The sequence below is a fragment of the Acromyrmex echinatior genome, chromosome 17 (assembly GCF_024713525.1).
Source record: "Acromyrmex echinatior isolate Ae372 chromosome 17, ASM2471352v2, whole genome shotgun sequence".
Lineage (NCBI taxonomy): Eukaryota > Metazoa > Arthropoda > Insecta > Hymenoptera > Formicidae > Acromyrmex > Acromyrmex echinatior.
Window position 1 is genome coordinate 6390990 of NC_141868.1, and position 24578 is coordinate 6415567.

The following is a 24578-nucleotide window of genomic DNA, read 5'->3' on the forward strand; positions in this document are numbered from 1 at the left end:
GCTCACTCAATTATTGAATCTGCTGAACGCAGCCAATGGCCTGAGTGGTCATCAGAGCATCATCGAGCGCCATGTGAATTTGCCATTAATCCATCCGTCCATCCGTCAGTGTGTCCACCATCCGAGACAGTCGAGGTAGTCCAGGCTATCCAAGGAGGAAACCATATTGATTTTTTGCGATGATAGCTGCTGCTACGGGCGGTGGTGCGCGGGCCGTGGCAGTTACGTGAGAAGTGATGCCCTCCTCCTGGCACGCCGTCGACGCCGTGTGACGAGGGTGGCCTCCTCCTCCCCTCCCCCTCCCCGACGAGGAAGAGACACGTGTGGTCGGTCGGTGTGCCGTGTCCCGTGTCCTGGGTCCTGGATCCTGGGTGGTCCTGGCGTGGTCCAGTAACGTGGCGTGACGATGCCGTCATTGCCGTCGGCGCTGCTCCGGCACCGCGGCCGCGACATTTCCATGGAAACGTAGACGCGGCCGCGCTGGTGCGTGCGGGAGCGACCACCTCCGCCGTGTCCGTTTCTCCTTCCCCGTTCTCGTCCCGCGCCGCGCGATGTCGCCCGCCTGCGGCTGCCTCGTCTCCGCGCGTGATTAGGTTAACCTGACCGCGAAACGCTCGCGGCGCTCACTCGACTCGACGTTCGACGGCGAGAGGATTTCACCGTCGTCGTCCCGTGCCTCGTGCCTCGGTGAGATTTCCTCTTCCTCTTCCTCTCTCTTTCCTTTTCCCTTTCCCTTCCCCTTCCCGGCTTTCATACTGTCGATACGATTGTCGGGATTCCATTCTCTCGCCTTTTATACTTGTCTTTCTTTCTGTGTTGATTAACTTTAATGTCAGTTTGACTTGTTGTCTTTTTTCTAATTTTAGTAGTGGATTATGTTTCTACCAATGTAATTTAATTTTAATTCAATTTCTGTTCGACTAACTTCTCTCTTTTTCCAGCTACAAGAATTTCTGTTGATTTATGTAGATCAACTTTAATTCTTGGTTTAATTTACTTTTTATTCTCTTCTAATGTTTAGAACTAGAAAAGGAGTTAAATCAAGATTATAGTTGATCTACGTTGGTAGAAATAGAGATAAAAAAAAATAAATGTCCATTTCTATCAATATAAATTTTTATCCTGGGTTTAACTTACTTTTCTTTTTTTTCTAATTTTTAGAACTAGAAAAAAATGAAAAGTCAGTTGGACCAACATTGACTTACTTTTTGTTTTTATTTTGTTTAGAATTATGATTGTTTCTGTAAATGTAGATTAACTTCAATCTCTCAATTACTTCATTCTTTATCTTTTCCAATTCTAAGAATCAGAACAAGATAAACAGGAAATTAAACTGATATTAAAGATATTTTATATTGATATAGAAATGGACATATGTCTTTCTGATTTTCAGAACTAGGAAAAGATAACAAATAAGTTATACTGATATTAAAGTAAATCTATGTTAACTTTAAGATGACTTTAATTTGGTTTAACTTTTTATTTTTTTCTAGTTCTAACAATACAAATTATGTTCATTTTTATAAATGTACATAAATGTAACTTTAATCTGAGTTTACTCTTTATCTTTTTCTAATTCTCAGAACTAGGAAAAGATAAATAAATTTAAAGTTATCCGTGATTCAAGTTAATTTACATCGATAAAAATGAACATTACATTCGTTCTTTTCCTTCTTGCTTTCATAGTTTTTTTCTTTGTTCCCGATAATTCCCACATTGATGAATCACTAGTTGCTAAGGTCAAATTGTCGAAATCATTTCGATCTGTATCTAAGATTCTTGAGATTCTATTTTTTTCAAATTTACTCAAATGATATTCTATCAGACTGACTTCTTAGTTGAATCAATGCTTTTTTCACGGCAGACAATACAGAAATAATGTAATTACATTTCTCTATTTAATATGGAATCTTCTTTATTCATTAGTGAAACTTTATTCATCATACAAATCTGTTTTATTTAAGTAAGCTCGTGTATTAACGTTGGTAAAATTGTACGTATATTCCTGAGTTAGGAAGTTTTGTGAATATCGATGATAATAAATCAGAGTGAAGAGGTCGAATTCAAAGTTATCTTTGTGATCGATATACAATAGTGATATATACAATGGGAATGAATTTCTAAGTCATAACGTGACACATATTTGCATCAGAAATTAGAAACTGAGTATAGGACGAGCAAAAATCTTACGATGTGCTTTCAGCGACTGAATTAGGAGGCACGGAAGATTGGAGTTTGGGAGAAGAGCGTGACGTTTTTGCTGGAAGAAGCGAAGAGCTCAGAGTGAATAGTGCTCGCATGTCATTGCCATTAGATTTTGTACAATGAGCAGCTGGACAGAGAGAATGCATCGACGCGCTGCTACGTTAGGAAATGTTGTAACCAGCTGCGGACATCCCTCCTCAGAGCCTCCGCACCCGAGACGCCTGGAAAAGTTAGTATATCGCTTTACGAAAATAATATGGTCACCCTTCGGTCGCTTGTTAATCAATATTTTATCTTTAGAAAGTGTTATTTTAAAATTAACTGCCTTTTTCTTGTATTTATATACACACGTGTATAGAAACTTTGTATAGATTTGTATTTTTTTTGGAAAGTCGTAAGGAAAGAGGTAAATATACAATTCATTGCTGTGACATAATAGATATGTACAGCAATAAATCATTTTAAAAAATAATGTATATCAGTTTCTTATCGAATATAAATTTTCAGGAAATCTTGGTTACAATGGTATATCTTTGATAAAGAGTAGAAGACGTGACTTGTCTGATTATAAAAAATGCATTTATATAATTGTTAATTCAAATCATAAATATACTTTTTGGGAAAAAGGAAAGAGATTATTATATAATTTATTAGTTGTGATATAATATTTACAGTAACATGTAATTGAAAAAAATTATATCAATTTTTTATGATTGTATATATTTAATTAGAAAGAGGGACATAAATTCGAATATATATTTTCTAAAAATCTTGATTGCAATTTTTAACAATAAGTAGAAAGCATAAATCGTCTGATTATAAACTGTATTTACATAATCGTGAATTTAAATCAATTGTTTATACAGTTAGACAATCAATTTCTTGTAGATGATCATTAACTTAGTATATAGATAAAGCATAGTGAGACAGCATGTCGATAAGGAAATTAATCGGGGTAATAAAGATCTTTTAAATTTTTTCACAGATGTGATAATTGATATTTAACGATATATCGAGCAAATATTGTCAGCACTCTGCGTTATATGTTTGATGCTCTGAGAAGATGCGTGGTAGCATTTGTAAGTAATCGCAGAATTTGCGAAGATTACGTGTATCGTATGTTATTATACTAATATGCATTGACAATTCGGAGATCTATTGTGTTAATAGTGCTGACTCGTTGAAAGCTGTTTAGCGAATCCAGAGTAGCGCATATTTAGTAGCGCAATTTTGTGTAACAAACAATGAAACGCACCCGCGCCGTGACGCCTCTAATTCAACATATTTTCCCGTGCCTATTTTAGAGAAACTCGCTTTAGTATACTACATCCAGAGTTCATGCGAATTTCCCGCTATTGTCTCGTCGGAATCGAATCCGACAGTATTCCCATTAGCTGAGAAAATAACGTTTGCAAACTTCTGCTTTCTTTTTGCAGGGTCAAGTTTGGTGCACCCCTGAACGAAGTGTGCAAAAATGATATTCCTGGCCCGTTATTGGTAAATAACGATTATGGAACTTATATTTTTATCCTCCATTTGCAATGAATCTTGTATTCGATAAAAACGAGGATAAAAAGATTTTTCTTGTATATATATCTCTCTCCTTTAGAAACAAAATAATTTAATTTGCAATTAGTAATAATTGATGACAATTATATGTAGCGCGAGAAAAGAGGTTTATATATTTTTATTTTTTTCGCACAAGCGAAATTTCACTCTTTCTGCGAAATAAAGGAGGGCTGAGAAATTCATTTGATAATAGATATGTTGAAAAGTAATCCTGTATTTTTCCACATTTTTTGAAAGCTAAGAGCAGTAAAAAAATTTGGGTTGAAAAAAATCTAAATTGTAGACGGAAAATTAAAACTTCTAGAGTAATTATAAAGTAATAATAATAGTTTAAATAGAGATGTAAATGAGAGAGAAGAAAGCCATTTTCAGTTAAAGTGGATCTTGGTGCTTAGTAATATTTATATGTGAATATACAAGTACATACAATTACAATAATAGCGTTCCCTTATTTCAGGTCCTTATATTGAAACTGAACAAGGAAGCTCCACTCAGAAAAGATATTTTTCGGGCACCTGGCCACCAGGGTAACATGAAGAAACTGGTACACTTCCTGCAAACCGGACATCTGGTCAACATGGATAATTTCAGTGATTACACGATAGCTAGCGTTCTAAAAAAGTTTTTGCGCAAGATACCCGGTGGAATATTCGGTAAAGAGACGGAGCAACAACTGTTTACCATAATCCAGCTAGATAGTGTAGAACAACAACGGGACCAGATACACAGGTGATGATTTCTCGCGATACACTCTCACTATATTCTCGAGACTAGTTGGCTTTACAAAGGAAATTACGCTGCGCAGATTAATTACCTCTATGCCGATATATACACAACGGTTACTGGTACTGCTGTTTGGGACATTCAGGATAGTAGCAGTAAATTGTGAGCGAGCGCACACGGGGATGACCAGTGAGGCTCTGGGGGTGTCCGTGGCACCCTCGTTCTTTCATAGTTGCGTCAGCGACGGCAAGACTGCTAAGATGGAGGATGTTCTCAGATTTAAGGTACTTGATGCGAAATCTGATCTTTATTATTATCATGATCGGATAGTTTCGTTTCCCATCAGTTTTTGTTGTTTTTTAAAATCATTAATATTATTAATATACTTTAATCCGAGCATTAAAAATTATTCTGTATAATTTAATTTAAACTGAAAGAAAATAATCTTTGTATAATTGCTGTATTTTTCTTTTTTCTTTATTTTCGTAGTAGATGCTTTCTAGTAAGAGATAAAAAAGTGTAATACAGTGAATCATCTTTTTGTTTAATATTAGCAAACAACAAGGTTGTCATAATTCACTGTCACCGGTATCTCTTGCTGGAAAGCACCCGTCTTTTATAAACACAAATTTTTAAGATTGTCAGTCTGCGAATTGAAAAATTTATTGTCGCTCGAGAAAAATTTATTATAAAGGAATCGAAATTCTTTCGAGGATTTCAACATTATTTATCATTAATGGTCGACTTATTTTCAGATCGCCACCCGCATTACCAAGTTTATGATAGACAATTTCGGTGTTTCCAATCTGTTCGGAAGGGACAATTACGAGTATTACGCGCGCATAACCGGCCGGATATTAAAAGTGGAGGAAGATTGGATCTTTAGTTTCCGATATCCGCCGGACACTCTTGTATCGAGTAAGTATGCGCGCGCATTTTTATTTGCGACGATTTAATCGCGCGTGTACGACTTGAGTATATGAATTTTAGGACAGCTGTCGCTGGAGGCTGAAAAATCGTGGTTGCAATACGAGTGCGAAAAATGGGGATTGAAGTTGAATTTAGAATGTAAGTGAATCTGATCTCATTGAATTGAGCATTTAGATTCTCGGCTATTGCTGTAATCATATTGGCTGTAATCATCGTATCGTGACATCGAAAACAAGAATCATGTTTTTTTTTTGCGCCATCATTTTTTCTACAACGCATCTCGTATTCGATAAAAAAGATTTTTCTTTTATCTCTCTTTTAGGGAGAAAGTAATTAATAATTTAACTCAATAATAATTTAAAACGATTGTACAGCTTTGGTAAAAAATATTAGGCACTAATATTTTTCTCATTCATTAGGAATTCTTTTATTGTCACCTATTAATTGTTATCATTATATACAAGTTTAAAATTCTTGAAACAAAAAATAATTTACAGTAAATTCCATAAATTAATTTTTGAGTTAAAATTTTAAATAATAGTTATTAAAGTGCCTAATATTTTTGGCCAAGATTTTATATAGCATGAGAAAAGGGGAATATATTTATATTCCTGTTAATCTAATCTAATATTAATCTAATATATAACAACAAAAAGATTCTAAGTATCTCTATAATATCGTAATAATTTTTAATTCACACTATAGGTATGTCGCATCAAGAGGAATCGCAGTCAACTCCGGCGTTAATTCACGTGCCGGAGACTGTGAATCTCGCGTCATCATTAGGTATGATTCCAGAGAACACCTTACTCGAGAGTTACACGCGTCTCTCGGTGAGCTTAGAGGAAAACGGCTTGTTCCAGGTATAAATGCATCTATCGATAAGAAATCGCAATCATAGTCTCGTATAACGTCGCAATCGTAATGCAAAAAATATTTGAAGCAGCATAGAAAATAGATTATATTATTACAGGCACCCAGTCGTTCATCCAGTAATGGCAGTCAACATGGGACAATGGGTATGACGCTGGAAGAGCTTCGCGCGGTGAATCGTTATGCCGAGAGCACCAAGAGTCTCAGTTACCTGCCGCAGGTAAGACGATCGTGTCTCAATGAAGACAAATGAACAGACAATTGAACTAATAATGTCATCGTTGACCACCGCAGGTCCACGAGAGGCAAGCCGCACGAATGCGAACTAGATCTGAATGGTTTCTCACGCCTGTAGTTGCCTCGGACAGTGATCCCTCGGCGATACACATTTTACGAGGTTCCAATCGGTCTTCCTCTGGCAATATAGGTAAACAATCACATGATTTGAGAGTCTTCTTTGATAACCAGAAAAAAGAAGATTGACACGAGTTTGATATTTTTGCTCTTTAATCTCATATTTTCTTATCATTAATCAGATTATTTTTAATATATAAGTTTTAGAGAGAGAGAGAGAGAGAGAGAGAGAGAGAGAGAGAGAGAGAGAGAGAGAGAGAGAGAGAGAGACAGAAATATTGTTATAATTTAATTATTTTTATATTTATATATACCTACATAAGTTAAAATTCTTTATATTTTGGCTTACATCAACCTTTTTCTTTTCTGGTTTCTTAAATATTCGAATATGATCAAACATCTGTTTCTGGCTGCTTTTCTTTCAGGAAACTATCAATATAATTTCTTTGTTTTTTATTGAATGTCAAGAAGGATAGAACGAAGTTTGTGTCGACTGTTTCTTAAAAGGAAAGCAACCTTTGTCCTTGAGTCTTTGTTCAATAAAGTCTTTTTGAATACAGCTACGGGTTTGAGCGCCAGTGCGGAATCGGTGAAGCGGCCGAGTCTTCGGAGAACTGCCTCCAGGGAGAAGCAACGTTGGCATCGCAACTCGTCTCGTCGCAACAAAGAGAACGGTACTAAAGGAGCTGGTCGCTCGGCTACAGCGGCCGCGGCGGCGATGGTGACGGAAGCGTCCAAGTCGCGTTCCCTGGAAACGATCAAAAACGTGAAGATCGTGCGTGTAATGGCAGCGGATCAGCAGCAGCCAACGGCCGAGAAGATGATGGACAGCCATAACGATATCTTCGAGGAGCACGCGAGCAAGGAGACGCGCGTGCCGTCGCGCACCAGCGGCGACGGTGTCATTGGGCCGCAGGATTGCACGGAGATGGACGTGAAAACGTTTCACGTCACTCTGACGTACAAGCCGCGAATATAAATGACTTTAATTTTTATTTTTTTACTTTATTATAATCTAACTCGCCGCTTTCAGGAATGTCGGAACGGTATTACTTTTCTCGCGCGTGAAATATGTTTTCGCGTTGGTTGTTACCCCAAATATTATACGTAGTCACAAACTTGGACGACGATTTTATCCTAATGTTCGACGTTTAGGAAATATCAAATTTATCTCGTTTGCGTATATATATATAAGATCTTTTTTTTTTAAATTTTAATAACGACGCTCAGGAGTATCGAACTCGAAATATCTTCCTCGCGCAAAATTGCGTAGTAACACACATACACATATACAACGTACATACACAAACAAAGATTTATTTATTCTCGCATATTATAGTTCGTTTTTCATTGTTTTATAGTCGTGAAATTTTATCACTTTTCCGTGTAACAGAACGATTAATTAAGTTACGTTGAAGAAGAGAGGGATTATATGAGAACACACTCTTGATTTTTATTCCGTTGAACATACCGGTTTAACTTTGTTCGGTTACTCTCGTGTAATAGACATTATCGTGGCATTCCAGATGCATTTACTCTTGCCCCGCGATATTTTAATTAACTTTTCTTGCGTACTCGATAATTTCGTTCGAGATTGATCGAGACGTTTTTCACACGAATCGTATCACCATCACTTGTATTTATTCCGAGTTATTAGAAATATGACTTAGACACTTCGGAAACTTATCCCATCGATTACCATCGCGTGACTAACAGCGTAATATACGCAAGATGTTCCACGACGTGTCCAGCAATGTCTCATGAATTCTTTGTGCAATCTATAACAGAGTTCATTTTCTCTTGATGAAAACGTTGGGATATTCTTTTGGAATTACATGCGAGGCATGTAAGTTAAGTTTTAAGAACGCGGTTAGACAATAATATATTCTCTTCCTTTAAAATTTTTAATTCAAACGAATAGACCAAACGCTATTCTGTTTTTTATTCGTGGTATTGCGACTCTTCTATGTGGGTTGAAAGTCCATCCAGGGGGATAAGAAGAAAAAATTCAAAGGGATTAAAAAAAAAAATTATTTAAGACTTTGAGATAAAAGTCATGAGTTGTGAAATAGGATTTAACGAAATGTTTTTTCATAAAAAGAATTCATAAATGAAATTTATTTGGACACGTCGCGCGAAAAAAGGAGGACTCGGTAGATTTTGCAATATTTACGCGAATTCCTTCATCGCGACGTATCGGTTATTCGTATATAAACGCACAGTCACGGTTGTTACATGCCAAATTAGTAGTACATGTAAGCTATACTTGTAAGACATCGATTATAGAAAATGTTATGGTCGTATTATCGCGTGTACGTTACGAAAATCGTTGATAAGATCAGACAGGCTGAGTCAACGGAAATGAAACAAAGTTTTTTTTTCTTTGAATTTGAAAAAAAAATTGTATATTCACTTAATTGTTGAAGGAAACAAAACGTGGATTAATTACATTTCGATTTTTATGTTTTAATTAATTACAATTCTGTTATCTACAAACATTCGAGTTGACCACGATAGAATCACCTAAATTGCGTTGCATATATTTTTTTGTCTTCGAATTCACGGGAAATTCTTAAAGATTCCGCTTCTGTTGACTCGTCCTGTACGTAGAAACTATACCGTATTAAGTCGCTACTCGATATTATTCTCATCTAGAGCAAACGACTACAAAACGAGAGATATTTACCACCGTAAGAAAAAAAAAAGCGAACAACGGCATCCATATAACGACATATGTTAACACAACGAAAGTGTTCCGTAAATAAGAATGTAGTGTAATTGCGCGACGAAGACCGCGCGCGGCGGACTTTCCAAGGGATTGCGGTTGATTAAACCGATCGTACGACCGGATCCCAAGGAGGATAGTAATCGATATAGTAATCGCGTAATATTGCGGAAAAAATATTGCGGGAACTTGAACGGGAGCGACAGAGACGGATTCGTTCAAGCCTTCTCTGTCTCGCAACCGAAGAGCCATTTTCAAGCCGTCTTAAACCCACACGTTCGTCGATAATTATTTAAAAAAGAAAATACTGAAATTGTGTATCATGGACATATATAAAGCCATGGAGATTTTGCAATGAGCGATTTATATTTAAAGAAAGCGAAAGGAGGAGTAAATGAATTTTAAGATGGTTCGGAGATGAGCTGTTAAAAACTTCTTCGTGAAGGCCATTACGTAAATTAATATATTTATGATTAGACGTATATAACGTGTAAATATTGAATACCAAAAATGTAAAGTTATATATATTGGACGTAATATATATATATATATATATATATATATATATATATATATTACACATATATATAATATATATGCAAATGTAAACGCGTGAAAGTATGTATGTGTGATCGTGTTGAATGTCGCCGCATCGAATTGCCGTATCGATTTAAGTGTACTCGATGTCATCATTTCGCGTCTGAGGGATGATAAAGGAGAAGGAAGTGGAATACGAGGAGAAAGAAGAGGAGCAAGAGTCGGTGTTCACGTGCCGAGTAGAGGAAAGAAGACGCAGGCCCAGATGAGAAAGCACCCGATCAGGAATAGCAGCAGCCTCGTGCGGAAGCTGTCCCAGCCGACCAAGATTATCCTCGGTGGCGTGCGTCTTTCCGTCGCGGAGAACTGAAAAATACGCACAATCGTTACTCGCTCATCCGATAAAAACCGCGTACGAAAGTGGACAGGAATAGATCACGTTGTCCACTTGCTCTTCTTCGTTCTCGTCGTCGTCGTCATCATCGTTATCGTCATCGTTGTCACCATCGTTATCGTCATTGTCATCCCGCAATCTCCACGCGCTTGGATGCTGTCGCATCGGATCCGTCTCTCGATCTCGTGTGTTCGTCGACGACGTTATTGTTGTCGTCAACGGCGGTAGCGGCTGCACTTGTGGTTGTAACTGTGATTGCGACTGTGGCTGCAATTGTAACTGTAATTGCGATTGCTGTGGTTGTGGTTGCGACTGCGACTGTGACTGCAATTGTAACTGCAGTTGCGATTGCGACTGTTGCTCTGGTTGCAACTGCGACTGCGACTGCGACTGAGGCTGCTGGCTTCTGGTTGTCTCAGATCGCTTGTTCCCAACAACGATAACGTTGTCGTCTACCGCGGATCGCGATTCGCTGAGCCCGTTGCTGTGTGGTTGTCTCGCGAGATACATGCTCGATCATGCGTGCGCAGTCATATTTTTTTACCAACGACAATTTCATCGCGATACTGTGTAGAGAAGAAGGGGACTTGTTTGATTCGAGAGCAAAAGAAGAGAAAAATAACGAAGAATTTTGTAATCATACAATGCGAAGTGTCTGTATAATCTCTCGTGGCCCATGATATCTTTTAGTGATTTAATTTACCCTTTTCTCCTCTACATTACGTATCGTTTTGAGATCCTTGCCTATTACAGTCCCGGCCAAAAAACGTGGAGCCGTTAAGCTGCTTTGATCAAAACGTTCGTTCATTTATTTGTCTGATTAGCGTAAGTGTCATAAAAAGAGAAGGCGAACGAATTTTTTGATCTATAACGATTTGTAGATTTACTAAGGTCCGCGCAATTTTTAAAGATCTTTCTTAAGAATCGCGTCTCTCTCAGTATTATTTACAACTCTGTGTAAAAAGAAGATTTGCCGTACTTTTTAATTTTTTAACAACCAGACTCAGCGCGCAATCTGCTCGAGTATGATAATAAAGGGATCGAATAATGTAATAATGTACTGTGTAACGACGTATTTTATTCGAATATTTACAGGAGCCAAATATTTATAAAACAGTACGAAATATACAATATTACAATCCGATTTATGGAAGCCTTTAGCTGCCAGGAGAACTTCTCCCTGAGCGTTCGGTCGTTCCTTCCGAATTTCTCCAAAGATTTGTTCACATTTCGTTTTGATGAGCAATCGTCACAACGCAATATATGATTTGTAATACAAACGTTGTAAAGTTAGAAATGCAGAAAATGCGATGGTGGAAAAATACGTACTCCAATTGGTCCCAACAGCAGTAAACCACGTAGAACTGATATACGCTGCTTGCTAGTCCCGATACTAATCGTGGTTTATCACAAAATCACGAAGAAGTCATAGAATTCAATATCGAATTATAAATTGCGATCACAAAGTCACAACCCAGTAAACGTCAGTAACATCAATGTTACAATTTCGATATTCAACAATGTAACTACTGTGTAACACATGTTATATTACATTTTATTGTTGAGTGAAATTATATCATTCATTACTGTTAGTTACAGTTTTACTGAAGTATCCTCTCCAAATTCTTTAGAGTGGAATCTCATCTCAAAGAGTGAAAATTAAATCAGTCTGGAAAGAGTGAAGTTTAAATTTCATTCTTTAAAAGTGAGGTTTGCTCCAAAAGTTTTAGAGAGTAACTAAATATTTAGATACCTCAGTAAAATCGTTCTTACTATGTGGTTTACTTGGGAAGTCACAGAACCGCAAACTAGCGATTATAATGGAGAACACGAAGTCATATGGATCCGATCATAAATCGCGATCTCAACACCAGCGAGATCGCCATCAAGCTCTGATAAATCACCCATAAATCACGAGGCCGCAGAATTCATCGCCGATTTGCAATCGCGAGGACACAGCAGGATTTGTAAAGCGAGGATGATCCCGATCACAAGATCCGATACTGGTCCAGCAGGGTGTAGATGATGATCCAGAGGAGGAATGCCACGATCACGGAGATCAGGAAGACAGTTTTGAGCGAATGCCAAGGACTCTCGGGGTGCGGCTCGTTGCCTCTGACTCGGCTGTTCCTCCAGACCTTGCAGCCGCCGTTCTTGCAGGGCATCGCGTCGCTGCCACTGGGATGCGTCGTCGACGGCATCGACGTCGCGACGTTGCTGCTCGGCGCGGTCACCTTCACCTCGCCCATCTCCGTGGTTTCACCGGCAGCGTGCCGGTGCACCTCCGCTGTCTTCGTCGCCAGCTGAAATCTTGACGGCGAATCCATCTGGAATTCAAGAGGTAAATGTCATGTCATCTTTTTTGTTGTAGATAATGCGGTTTATATAAGGAAAAGAAAAATTATAGTTAATTATAATCTGAAGCTTTCGAGCGTAAAGAAACAAATATAATTATCATGTAAATAAGGAAAGATAATAATTGTTATTGTTTCTTTACGCTCGAAAGCTTCAGAAATGTTCCCAGCCAGAAATAACTCATCGAATTAATATCGAATCGACATCGGTATGATAATTCCAACTGGAGCTGATGATTTGCTTCGAAGACTTTGAACTTGAAGATTCGAAGCTTCGACATTTAAAATCTTTGATACTTCAAACTTCGAATATTTTTATGTCGTAATTATACTGTTAAATTAAAAAATATGTACGTAAGGTTAACCACTTTCATCAATTTTTAGGATTTTGTCTCGATTTTTCGTTCTTAAAATTATTGTTTTATGCTAAGAAAGATTTACAATCAGTAAAACCAAAACGTTCATATTAATTTACTATTTTTTTATTCATTCATTTGAGAATAAATTTACTTTTTAAATTTTCTTAATTGGATAATTTATTTTATTGACCATTATCCTTCCTTATTTACATAATTAATATAAAAAAATACTTCCAAACTTCCTTTAAGAACATTACATTTTTTTCAATATATGCATATATTAATTAATTCTTTTCATTTATAATATTTTTAGCATTTTCTAAATGAATTCGTCATTCGCATATATTTTCTGAAGCTTCAAAAAATTCGAATCTTCGAAATAAATCAACAGTCTTAATTTCGACATTAATTCGACATCTAATCGATAGCCATTTCTCGTTGGGGGTTTTATCTGCTACGCAATTTTCAGAAACTTTTCAAAAATGCGATGTAAAGCGTGATATAACATTTTTTTGACTCTTTTAAACTCTTAATCTCTTAAACTAAAAACTTAAAATCGAAAAATTAAAATAATCTCTTCGAATATTTTATTCAGAAAAATTTTTTTTCGTTAAATTGGGGCGTGCTTTTGTTGTATAGTTTTCTCAAAAAAACTTCCTAATCGTTAAAATATATCGACATTAGTATATTACTCAACTTATCTTGATAAATAACAAATGAGAAATGCAAAAGATTTTTCTTTTTCGTCATTGTTTCAACAACGAGACGTTTCACGTGAAATGTGTAGGAGAATAAAAATAATATTATTTGTAAACATATTATTACGATATCGCAGAAAAAAGTACAGCAAAAACATTGCGGTATTTTAACCTTTATTGCCGGAAAAAAATTATCTCTCTCTGTCAGTGGTTTTAAACATCCTGCAAACCACCCGGTTGATATTTCATATTTCCGAATTCAAACTCGACCTGTCTAATACGTTATGGAAAAATAAAACTAGATGCAGTTAAAATTAGACTCCAATTAGACTAAATTCCTAATTAAATTCTATTAAACTCTAAATACTATTAGAGGTTCTCCTAATCTTCTTGTCTCCGCGTTTTAAAACAACTAGCTTTTAAAACAATTATATTAAAAGATAAAATATGTAATATACCTCCCTCCGCTTACACAATAAAAAACATTTCGTATTTGTGTTAGAAACTCACATTTTGGTTAAAATTTTATGTTGAATTTTTAATATATCCGAGTTTTAATTTTACATAATATGATTGTGTTTGAATATTTTAATGTTAAATTAAAATTTAGCATTTCTCAGTGTTAAAATAACACAATTTATAAGTAAGCAAACAAATAACAACATGACATACAAATAATGTAGTTTTAAAACATAAATTCTAACAATAAATGAATGAAATATGTGTGTTGAGTTAATATATTATAAATCTTAATTTTATTGAAGAAATATGTTCTGTACAACTATAATAGTTACACATTTTTATATAAAAAGGTTCATATATTTTGTGTTATTTTCTCTTTATAGTAGTAAATATCTGTCAAATCTATATATAGTATTGCATATGTTAAATATCACAGAGGCATTGTCTAAACTAAAAATGTAAAAATAGTATCTAATTTTAGTTAAATTTAACGTTATAAATATGTCAATTTAACATAAAATTTGTTTTTAAATTGTGTCAAAGTATTACGCTTCTTGGGTTAATTTTTTACATAATATTTGTGTTACTTTCTAACATATTCATCTTATATTAAATTAACACAAAAATTAGTGGACCGTTTGAGACATGTGAAATATGTTAAATTTAGCACAACTTTTTTTTACTGTGTATGAATATTTGTTATTTAAATTTATTTCAAATATGTATTTTTCGAATTACAATAAGTTTTAGTTGACTCTTCGCTTTTTATTATTCTTTGAAAATTTGTGTTGAATTTAACATATTGTAGAAATCTTTAAGACTCGTTTTCAGTATTTATTATAGTTTAAAGGTAAAAGATTAAAGATTAAAGGTTATCAACAGATTCATCGATGAAATTCATTTATGAGTGTTTTGGTTACTTTTAATCTTTAGGTTACCATGTATTGTGAAATCAAGCGTTTAGAATCTCAAATGGTCTACCTAAATTTTTGTGAAATAAAATGAATGTATTAAAGGGACAAAAATTATGCAAAAAATTAACAAGAAATGTAACAATGAGACACAATTTGTAAGCAAATTGTGGAAGCATAATTTTTCAATAAAATTAATATTTATATGTATGTTATTAACACATTTAATTTATTTATCTTAAAATTTACATTTTAAAATATTTACATAATTTTGTTATTTGTTCACTTATTTATAAATTGTGTTATTTTTACATTAGAAATGTTGAATATTAATCAATATTTGACACATATTCAAATAACACGATCACATTATATTCGTTAAAAATTTAACACAAAAGTTTTAACAAGGATTAATTTTAACACAAATACAAAATGCTTTACTGTGTGTAAAACTGGAGTTATGAATAGACATCTTTTATGCCATCGCGATAGTAATCACCACGAATTTTATAAAACAACAATTTTGAAAAAATTGTTCTTTTCCTCATTTTTTTTTATCATTGCAATGGCAATAATCGAAATGTAGATAGTATTATAGATGCGTCAGGATATGAAGATCGGAAAGTGAAAGGAGTAAATCAAGCCGGTGATTACGTGTATTTCAGGAATCTGGTTTTCTGAGGAGTAGGGGAGATTTCGCTGTTTATTTATCATATAACGGATTGATCCATATGGATCTAAACATCATCATCTGTTCACGTTCATGTCACACTACGCATTGATGATTAAGAATTGCGAATTGAAAATTTCATGTAATTACGTAAGGACAGTTTTACTGAAGTATCTAAAAATATTTAGCTAGATACAGATTTGAAAATAATTTTATTGTTGGATCATAAAAATAATTATGTAGAATCTTCAAACTGGTTGTTAGAATGTCAAAATTTTTTATTATATTGATGGTCCAACCAAATTATTTTCTGTATTTAATTAAATTATTTTTGTTAATTTTTAGATACTTTGGAAAAATTGTGCTTTTCACATAGAATTTAGCCAATCAGATCACGGATTAAATAATTTAAGAAATGTTAGATTCCTTATGTTTCAGCAATAATAACTGCTAGGAATCGGCATTGTAATTAAAATATTTAATAAAATATTTAATAAAAAAATAAATTTTACATGTATTACAACTAATGTTCAGCGTATAATAAAAGAATATTCATGTACAATACATGTACAATTTCCTTTTTAATTAAATATTTACAGCGCACTAATTATAGCACTGATTCTTAGCCTAACATTCACCTTTTCATTGCCATTGAAACGGATTAAAATAAAAATTATTTAACTGGTCGAATTCTTATATCTAATTTGCAATTCTCAATTTCTACTGCGTAGTATATGGGTTTAACGGTAACACATATTAATAATTAATTTTCGCGAAGACACAAGCAACATACATATCTCGAAAGCACAGTTGATCGCGAAATCGTGATGTGTTCCAAAAGTTGCATAAAAGAAAAAGTTAATACAGATTTGTAACAACAATAAAACGTATTTCTAAATAATAGAACACACTTTAATTTTCAAAGTGTTCGATTGACTTCGCGAGTCACTTCGAGATGGCCTCTTGAAATTGCACTTTGAGATCAGTTCGCGTTTTTATTTTTTTTTTTGTTTTTAGCAACAAAGGGAAGGGGAGCTTGTTAACGTTACTCGTTACGCGACTTTCACCGCATTCGTTCGAGGATCAAACGACAGTCAACGACCCGATTAGAGGCGATCGACCGTGTCCGTTCGCCAACGTCGATATTAATGGGATTCCTTTTATGAGGGATTTAATCATTTTCTCGAATGTAGCTGCGACGCCGGCATCGTGAAATTGGACGAGTAGCATCTGAATAAATTGAGACGATTGGCGGACGAGATAATTCCTGATAACACGATTATTCAGACCCGTATATGCATATTCGTTCGATTTTGTAAAATTATTTCATCAAAATAATTATGTAGAGTGGAGATCATGAAGGTTTGTCAAAGTAGGGCTTTAAACAGATATTATTTATTATCACCAATGGTGGCTCAAAAGTGAGTCGAAACGTTTGAAGCTCGTAATTGAATATAATTGATAATAGATTTTAATCGTGCCCTACTAACCTGCTCCTGACTTTTATTTGTCCAACGTATCTTTTTATTTATATTATAATTTCTTAAAATTTGAGAATAATCTTCTAAGACTAATATTTGTTAATTATGTAGGACATTCAAGTTGTGAGTTGGTTGATAAAATGTTAACATTTTTTGCAACATTCGTCATGCTTGACCATCCATAATTATTTTGTAACGTTTCAAATTAAAGAATACTATTTGTTTTATTTGTGACTGTAGCGAATTCAGATCTGTTTCTTTTTTTAGAATATAAATCTACCATAATTGTATATTTATTATTTGTACTGTTAGAGCTCACTGTTTGGAGCTGAAACGTACAGTTTGTGAAGCAATGTATTTTCAGTTATATTTATTGAATTTTTCTGTTAATTAATTGCGCCGACTCTCTTAACGGCTCTTTTATCTTTATTTTTATAATTTGAATCAGTAGAAGTCCTGCAGCGTCTTAAATTTGACATCTATTGTATATTTTATGGTTTGTTGTTATTTGTGGTTCAGCAAAACTGTTTTTTGTACGAACACAAATAATTAATAATAAATAACAAATTGTAATTACGAAAATGATATTCTCAATAATTTCAATTCGTTAAAAAAGAAGTAGAGAAAAAATTAAGAAGAAACTTAGAGAAATAATTAGAGACAAGAAAAGGAATATTAATTCTTTCCCGTCAATTTCAATACTTTCTCTCTCTCTCTTTCTCTCTCCCCCTTTTTTTTATTAATTTCTAATTCCAAAGACGTTAACCAGATCTCCTAGATTGATAGCATGAGTACTCACGTTATCGAACACATATCCATATTTCTTGACGTAGCAATTGTCCTTGCTCATACCTCACTATCGCATCTCCGGAGGAGGCACCTCCGAGTTCCAAAAAGAGAAACTGTTCGTTCGTGAACTCGCGGATTTCTCGAATTGTTAATTTGCACCCGGAATCTCCGGAAGTCCCGCTTTCGAAGCCTGGATATGATCGAGGTGAACCGCAACGACGCGCAGTAGCTCGCTCACGCGAATCGCTGTCGGAACTGACTAGTTTAGACTGAGCGAGAGACATTATCACCGCTTATCAACCGCGACCCCTGACCAGTCGGCCAATAAACTAGCTTTCCCTTCCCCGAGGAAATTTACCGTCGAAATCTTCGGAAGTTCCGCCAATAAACGTATTTTCTTCTTCGATTTATTGAACATGTTTCTTACCTCGAAATAATTGCCATTGTTATTTAACTTAATTATTAAAAATTGTGATTAATCGTGAGTACTCGTCAAATACTGAATATATTACTGTCATATAATATATGTATATACATATATATATGTATATCTATATGCATTATATATGTATATATATATATATAAATATATAAAAGATGTACAAGGTGTCTGATAATTGTTCTGACAGAATACTATTTTTAGCTAACTGGAAAATGAGAGGAGGTACTTTCGTGGTGGAAAAAATTTTAATATCTTACAACATTTTAAAAAATTTCACATATATAAAGATTTACAAATATTAATTTATGAAGACTTTCTTAAATACTTTAAACTTTCAGATTTTATAATTTTTTTTTTCGAAAATTATAGAATGAGAAATCTTAAAACATTCCAAAAGTTGCACTTACATAAAGAATTTTAGAAAAGCTGTAGACTTTCTTAGCATTTCTGAAAAGTGTTTCAATTTGCATTAAAAAATCTGAAAAATTTTCTAAAAATCAGGACGTTATAAAATTACATAGAAATTGTGAAAAATTCTCACATGTATATAGAAAAATGTATCCGAAAGATATGAAGAATTCCAAGAAAAACTTTCACAAATTACATAGAAATTGCACGCATTCACAGCGCAAATTACACTGCATTATATGCGCTACATAAACGCTCGACGATGGAACGATGGAGGAAAGTTCAGGACGCGATCACCTTCGTGCATCTCCGAGGAAATATTGCGACATACGCGCGCATCAAATATATAATCATACCTTGCGTAATTCTATTTCTCTCTCTCTCTCGCTCTCGTCCATTATTTTCCGCGAGGACAGATACGATTATGGAAATCGCGTGATGTTCCGTGGATCATCGTTCGCCGGACCTTCGGGAAGCTTACGTGCCATCCCGGCGATCGTAACGATAATAACGACCGCGTTTTAATCGTGTTAGATATAACGAGAAAAGAAGTCGGTCGACTGATATCGATGAACCGATCGCCCGTCGCTGCGCTTCTCGCTCGGCCATTTTGAAGAATTTTTATCGATTTTTATCGTGGAAGAATAAACACGCGAACGCATTCAAGTTAGTCAAACAAATATTTTTTAATAGGTGAGATAAAATTTTACAATACGAATTTTTATCGGTAGTAGTCAATCATAGTGCATGCACTATTATAATGTTTTTCACTAGCTGCTGCGCACTTAGTGCACTTTAAAGCCGTTGTACACAAATCGACGTGAAGATATATGTTTAATAAAAATATAGAAACGAATTAAACTGCGAAATCGTCAATACATTTTATTGTGGTATTTGATAAAATATACATTGGGTATTTTATTGAGATATCTCAGTTTTAAATATTCAGACACTAGGTTAGTGTACAACTTTAATGTACACTGAGTGTGCACTAATTCTGTCAGTAAAAAACGCTAATTCATGCGTATTACAGGCACATGAATTGTGATAAAAAGTTGCGCCTGTCAATAAATGACCGTGTTCCGATATACGGGGGGGGGGGGGAGAGTCGAGGGGGGATGAGTGCAAAAAGTATTAGGTGTTGGAATTAATTCGTAGCGTTTTACAAGTGATGGGAAGTACTTTCATTAATGTATTTTTTAATGCTCATGTGAAATAAATAACATTCTTTCATTAAAAACGCTACGAATTAATTCCAACACCTAATATTTATTAGAAAATTTTTTTAAAAACCTTAATTTAAAAAATAAACATTAATTAGCAATTTATTAACGAAAAATAAAATAGATCGTATATTTTTTAAAATTATTATACAAGATTTGTAAAATAATTAAAGAACAAATAGAAAAACATTGGGAACAATTGTATAAAAATGTTTTTTCGTCTTTATACGAATATTCCCAATGTTTCTCAATAAAAAAAGAAAAATAGAGATTTGCAATAATAATAAAATATATTTCTAAACAATTTTTTGCCACAAATAGAAAACATTGAAAATAATCGTATAAAGATGAAGAAACATCTTTATATGAATGTTTCTTCATCTTTATAAGAAAATAATAAAATAATTTTAAATAATAATTATAATATTATATGTATATATATACAGGGTGTCTGGAAAAAATCGCCAAATATTTCATGAGTAGGTAGAGAGAACTAAACTGATTGTGAGTCGAAAAGTTCTCTACCATTTTGCAATTTTCGCAATAGTTAACAAGATATTAATTATTAAAAATTGCCAAATATTGGTCTTGAATAATTTTTTACTCAAATACTATCAACTTTATAGAAAAGCTGTAAGAGACAAAAATCATTTATTTTCTTCTCATAAAGTTTTAAGAATTTTTTCAGAATTTTTTATCAACTTTATAGTACTGCATTTTCTTTTTTTTTACTACCATGAAAGAAAATACAGTATTAAAAAATTCTGAAAAAATTCTGAAAAAATTCTCAGAACTTTATGAGAAGAAAATAAATGATTTTTGTCTCTTGCAGTTTTTCTGTAAAGTTGATAGTATTTGAATAAAAAATTGAAATATTATTGAAATATTATGAAATATTATTTTATAATGACAACATATTAAATATTTATTTTGATATTGTAAATTTAAGCGCACTTATTAATACATCGTCAATCATTATAACCTTTTTATTCTTTTGAGTTTGCACATTGTTAATTATGAGGGATTTCTGATTGGTTATCTCTCATCAGTTATCAGTTATTGATTTTATTATAATTTTTATTGCGATGAATAAATTGGAGACGAGTAGACCATATTTCAAATAAATTATTTTGAGGATGTAGCGACTTCGAAAATTGCAAAAAATTTAGCAACTATTATTGTTATTATTGCAAATCTTTATTCTTTTTTTATTGAAGAATGTATTTTGAATACTAATAAGAATACCAACAGCCAAGAAAAAATTACGAAAAATGCAAAAATAATCTCATTTTAACGCAGAAAGCACTACGTTATTAATGTTATTTTATCGTTATTGTTGCAGATCTCTATTCTTTTTTTATTATAAAATGTATTTTTGAATTTTTGGATATCAATAAAAATACCATCAGCAACAGCCAAGGAAAAAAATATGAAAAATATAAAAATAGTCTTGTTTTCACGTAGGAAGTATAGTCATTAATGACGTCTTCAGAAATAACGGAAGTTGTGCTAAGCTTCGGTGGTTAAGGTATTCTTGCGAAATGTCTATGCGTTTTAGTAAATTTTCATGCAATAATATTTTACGTATGGTCTTTGTTATCTTTTAGCGATAGAGAAGAGCACCTATATGATAAAATTCTTATGAAAGAGCTAGTTAATAATCTTTTTTTTTACCTTCTAAAACAGTTTTCATTTACAAGTTTTAAGCATATTTAAAACACCGTCGTCCAGAACCAATTGAATAATAAAATTAAATTATTACAAAACATTAAAATATATTAAATTTTACATTAAAATAATAATAAAAGTGTAAATTGAAAAATAAATACGATTCAATTTGTTTTTTTTTTTATTTATATTTATTTGTTAAAGAAAAGGATTTGATTTGAAGAAACGCGCAGAAGAAATATAGTTGAAGTATCTAAAAATTTAGATATAGATTTGAAAATAATTATGTTGGCACCTAAATAATTGTTAGGCGCTCAGCTTAATTGTCAAAATGTCAAAGGCTTTTCCCACATATTGTCATCATGCTTGAGCTTCCAACGTAATTATTTTAACAGTCCAACATGATTCTCAAACAGCACAAAGTCTAAAATTGTGAGACTTTAACGTAAGACTTTAAGTCGTCTTTTAGATGCAAAAAACGTTCTAAACTTTATAACTCGATTTTAAAGACTTTTTTTTATTATCTGGATTATTTTTAGATTTATATTATCCTAACTTTTATATTTATATTATCCTTATATTATCCTTTTAGATTTATATTATCCTAACTTTTTTATTGTATTTCAGCGGAACCATTCTTTCTGTATGCGACTATCGTACCTGATAGCACATATCAATACAATACATCGTTCTGCAATCGCGAATAGAATATCAAACTAACGTGTCGATCGACACTCTAAAGTGATAAAGCCAGATCAGGTCATTATGTTAAAAACAACGATGGAATTTAGTTTTTACCTTATGCACCTGCTGTGGTCGCCAGGTGTGCTTGAAGAAGCTCTCGAAACATCTCATGCTGATCGTTTCTTCTTTACCTCTCACCGTTTCTCCTCTGCTGATCATAGCATTATTATCACGCGTCACATACGTCAATACTATTCGCAGTGCGAATTTGATCGTCCTTTTCTGCCGTCACCTGAGATCGATCACGAAGCTGGGATCGAATTACGATGACAAAGAGCGACGTACGAGACTTCTGGATGAGGAATTCAGGCACATCCTCGCGAGCACGTATTCGCGTTCCGAAGAGAATGTCTTCGATGTAATAAGGAAACAGGAAAAGGAGGAGAAGGAGGAAAATCCACACGAGATGTACGATCGAGAACCGTACTGTTCGCCGCCCGATCGCCGACTAACGAGAGGAACTGAGGAAGGATGGAGGGATGCTGGCATTGCTGGCGCGAGTCGTTCCTCCACTTCCGCATGTCGTACCCACTCTGCGGATACTCGCAAAGGTGCGGCCATATTCGGACTGAAGCGATCCTCTTCGATCATCACTGCACGGAAAGATCTCTCTCTCTCTCTCTCTAAAATCTAAGAAACTTAAAAATAATCTAAAATCTAAATCTTTCCACCATGCCCTTGAGACAATTTACTTTTAAAGTTTTTAAGAGTTGGACTTAAAAAATATTGAGGTAATTTAAAATGTGTAAAAGGTTAAGAGAGCGCGCGCGCCAAAATAATTTAAAATATTTTGTTTTTCAAGGATTTTATATTGTATAATCAAGGATTTTAATGTAATCAGGACAGCACATTAGTTTTTTTTTTTTTCAGTTGTTCTTAAGTAAGTCTTAAAGTCATTTTAAGGAAAAGAGAGTTTAAAATGTTCAAATTTACTTTTATATTTTAGGTTTTTTTCTCTACGATAAATTGTAAGTATTTTTTTTAAGTTTTTTAAAATAAATTTTCTCAAGGGTGAAAAGATCTAAAATTTTGCAGATCTTAATCGCTAAAATAAAATATTCTCGAGCTATTGTCTAGTAATAGATACATGGAACACTAAGAAAAATTATTTTGTACGTACAACTAAAATTTTGTTGATATGTGGCTTGATTAACAAAAATTTCCTTACTTTTTCATTAAAAAATTGTGTCCTAAATTGTGTCCCTACCAAATTTTGATTAAAATAATTAAATTTTGACAATACAATTTTTAAATAAAAAGTAGGGACATTTTTGTTAGTCATATATCAACAAAATTTTGGTTGTACAAAATAATTTCTATCAGTGAAAGAACGTTTTTGCTGAAAAATCTAAAATTTTGCATATTTAGATAAATCTAAAAATAATTTTGTTAGACCATAAAAATAATTTTCTCGGAAACTCAAACTGATTGCCCTCCCTAGAATATCAAAATTTTCTGCAGTAACGAAATAATTTTTAAGTCTGTATGTAAAATTTTAGGTATTTCAGCAAAAACATTCCTTTCATGTTTTTATTAGACAGTAGCTTACTTAGACAGTAGAATATTTTAGTTTAGAAATTGAGGCAATTAGACTTTTTCACGAAGGACGTTCTTGCAATTTTCTGATAAGATTTCTATCTTTCCGCGATAAAGAAAAATTTATTTAAAGAAGTGAACGTTCTGGAAAAGAATAGAGTTGAATTTTAATCACTCAGTAAAATGTTTATTCTGCAACTGTAAAAAGTTTTTTTTCACTGAAACAGGAATTATATTTTTCTAGATCTAAAAGTATAATCTAATCAGCGCAAAGTGCTAATTAAGCTTTGATTTTTGCCTTGACGCAGTCATTACGCTTTGTATTTACAGTGAAATAAAATATATGCTCGAAATTTACCGAAAAAGAAAGTTCTAATGCAGCAATGAAAAACAAAACTATTTGTCTCCTTCGTAATATAATTATCTGAAAACAATATTTTTGTCCTCGACGACTTTTCAAGGTGAGTACTTAGTTCGAGTAGTGAATTATCTTTAAACTTATCTTTGAATGTCAAAAGTATAG

General features: G+C 33.6%; 2 protein-coding genes across 6 annotated transcripts; one reads left to right on the top strand and one right to left on the bottom strand.

Moving 5' to 3' along the window:
• Positions 1-7: 7 nt before the first annotated feature.
• On the top strand, positions 8-11454 carry LOC105145322 (Rho GTPase activating protein at 71E). 4 transcript variants are annotated; one of them, XM_011054786.2, is made up of 11 exons: positions 8-687; positions 2204-2434; positions 3642-3702; positions 4232-4503; positions 4580-4781; positions 5253-5415; positions 5488-5565; positions 6133-6290; positions 6401-6520; positions 6595-6727; positions 7215-11454. In XM_011054786.2, the coding sequence occupies exons 2-11, from the start codon at positions 2325-2327 to the stop codon at positions 7631-7633; spliced, it is 1716 nt and encodes a 571-aa protein (XP_011053088.1). In that variant the 5' UTR covers positions 8-687; positions 2204-2324; the 3' UTR covers positions 7634-11454. The 4 variants fall into 4 exon arrangements, with proteins under 4 accessions (XP_011053088.1, XP_011053090.1, XP_087271031.1 ...); XM_087414906.1 differs by lacking the exon at positions 8-687 and adding an exon at positions 3191-3284 and having other exon boundaries at positions 2344-2434; XM_011054788.2 differs by lacking the exon at positions 5488-5565.
• Positions 11369-24576, bottom strand: LOC105145320 (hypothetical protein). 2 transcript variants are annotated; one of them, XM_011054784.2, is made up of 2 exons: positions 22574-24576; positions 11369-12637 (listed from the first exon to the last, which is right to left on the bottom strand). In XM_011054784.2, exons 1-2 carry the CDS (start codon positions 22676-22678, stop codon positions 12299-12301), a joined length of 444 nt encoding a protein of 147 aa, XP_011053086.1. In that variant the 5' UTR covers positions 22679-24576; the 3' UTR covers positions 11369-12298. The 2 variants fall into 2 exon arrangements, with proteins under 2 accessions (XP_011053086.1, XP_011053087.1); XM_011054785.2 differs by lacking the exon at positions 22574-24576 and adding an exon at positions 18045-18292.
• Between the last annotated feature and the right edge of the window lie 2 nt (positions 24577-24578).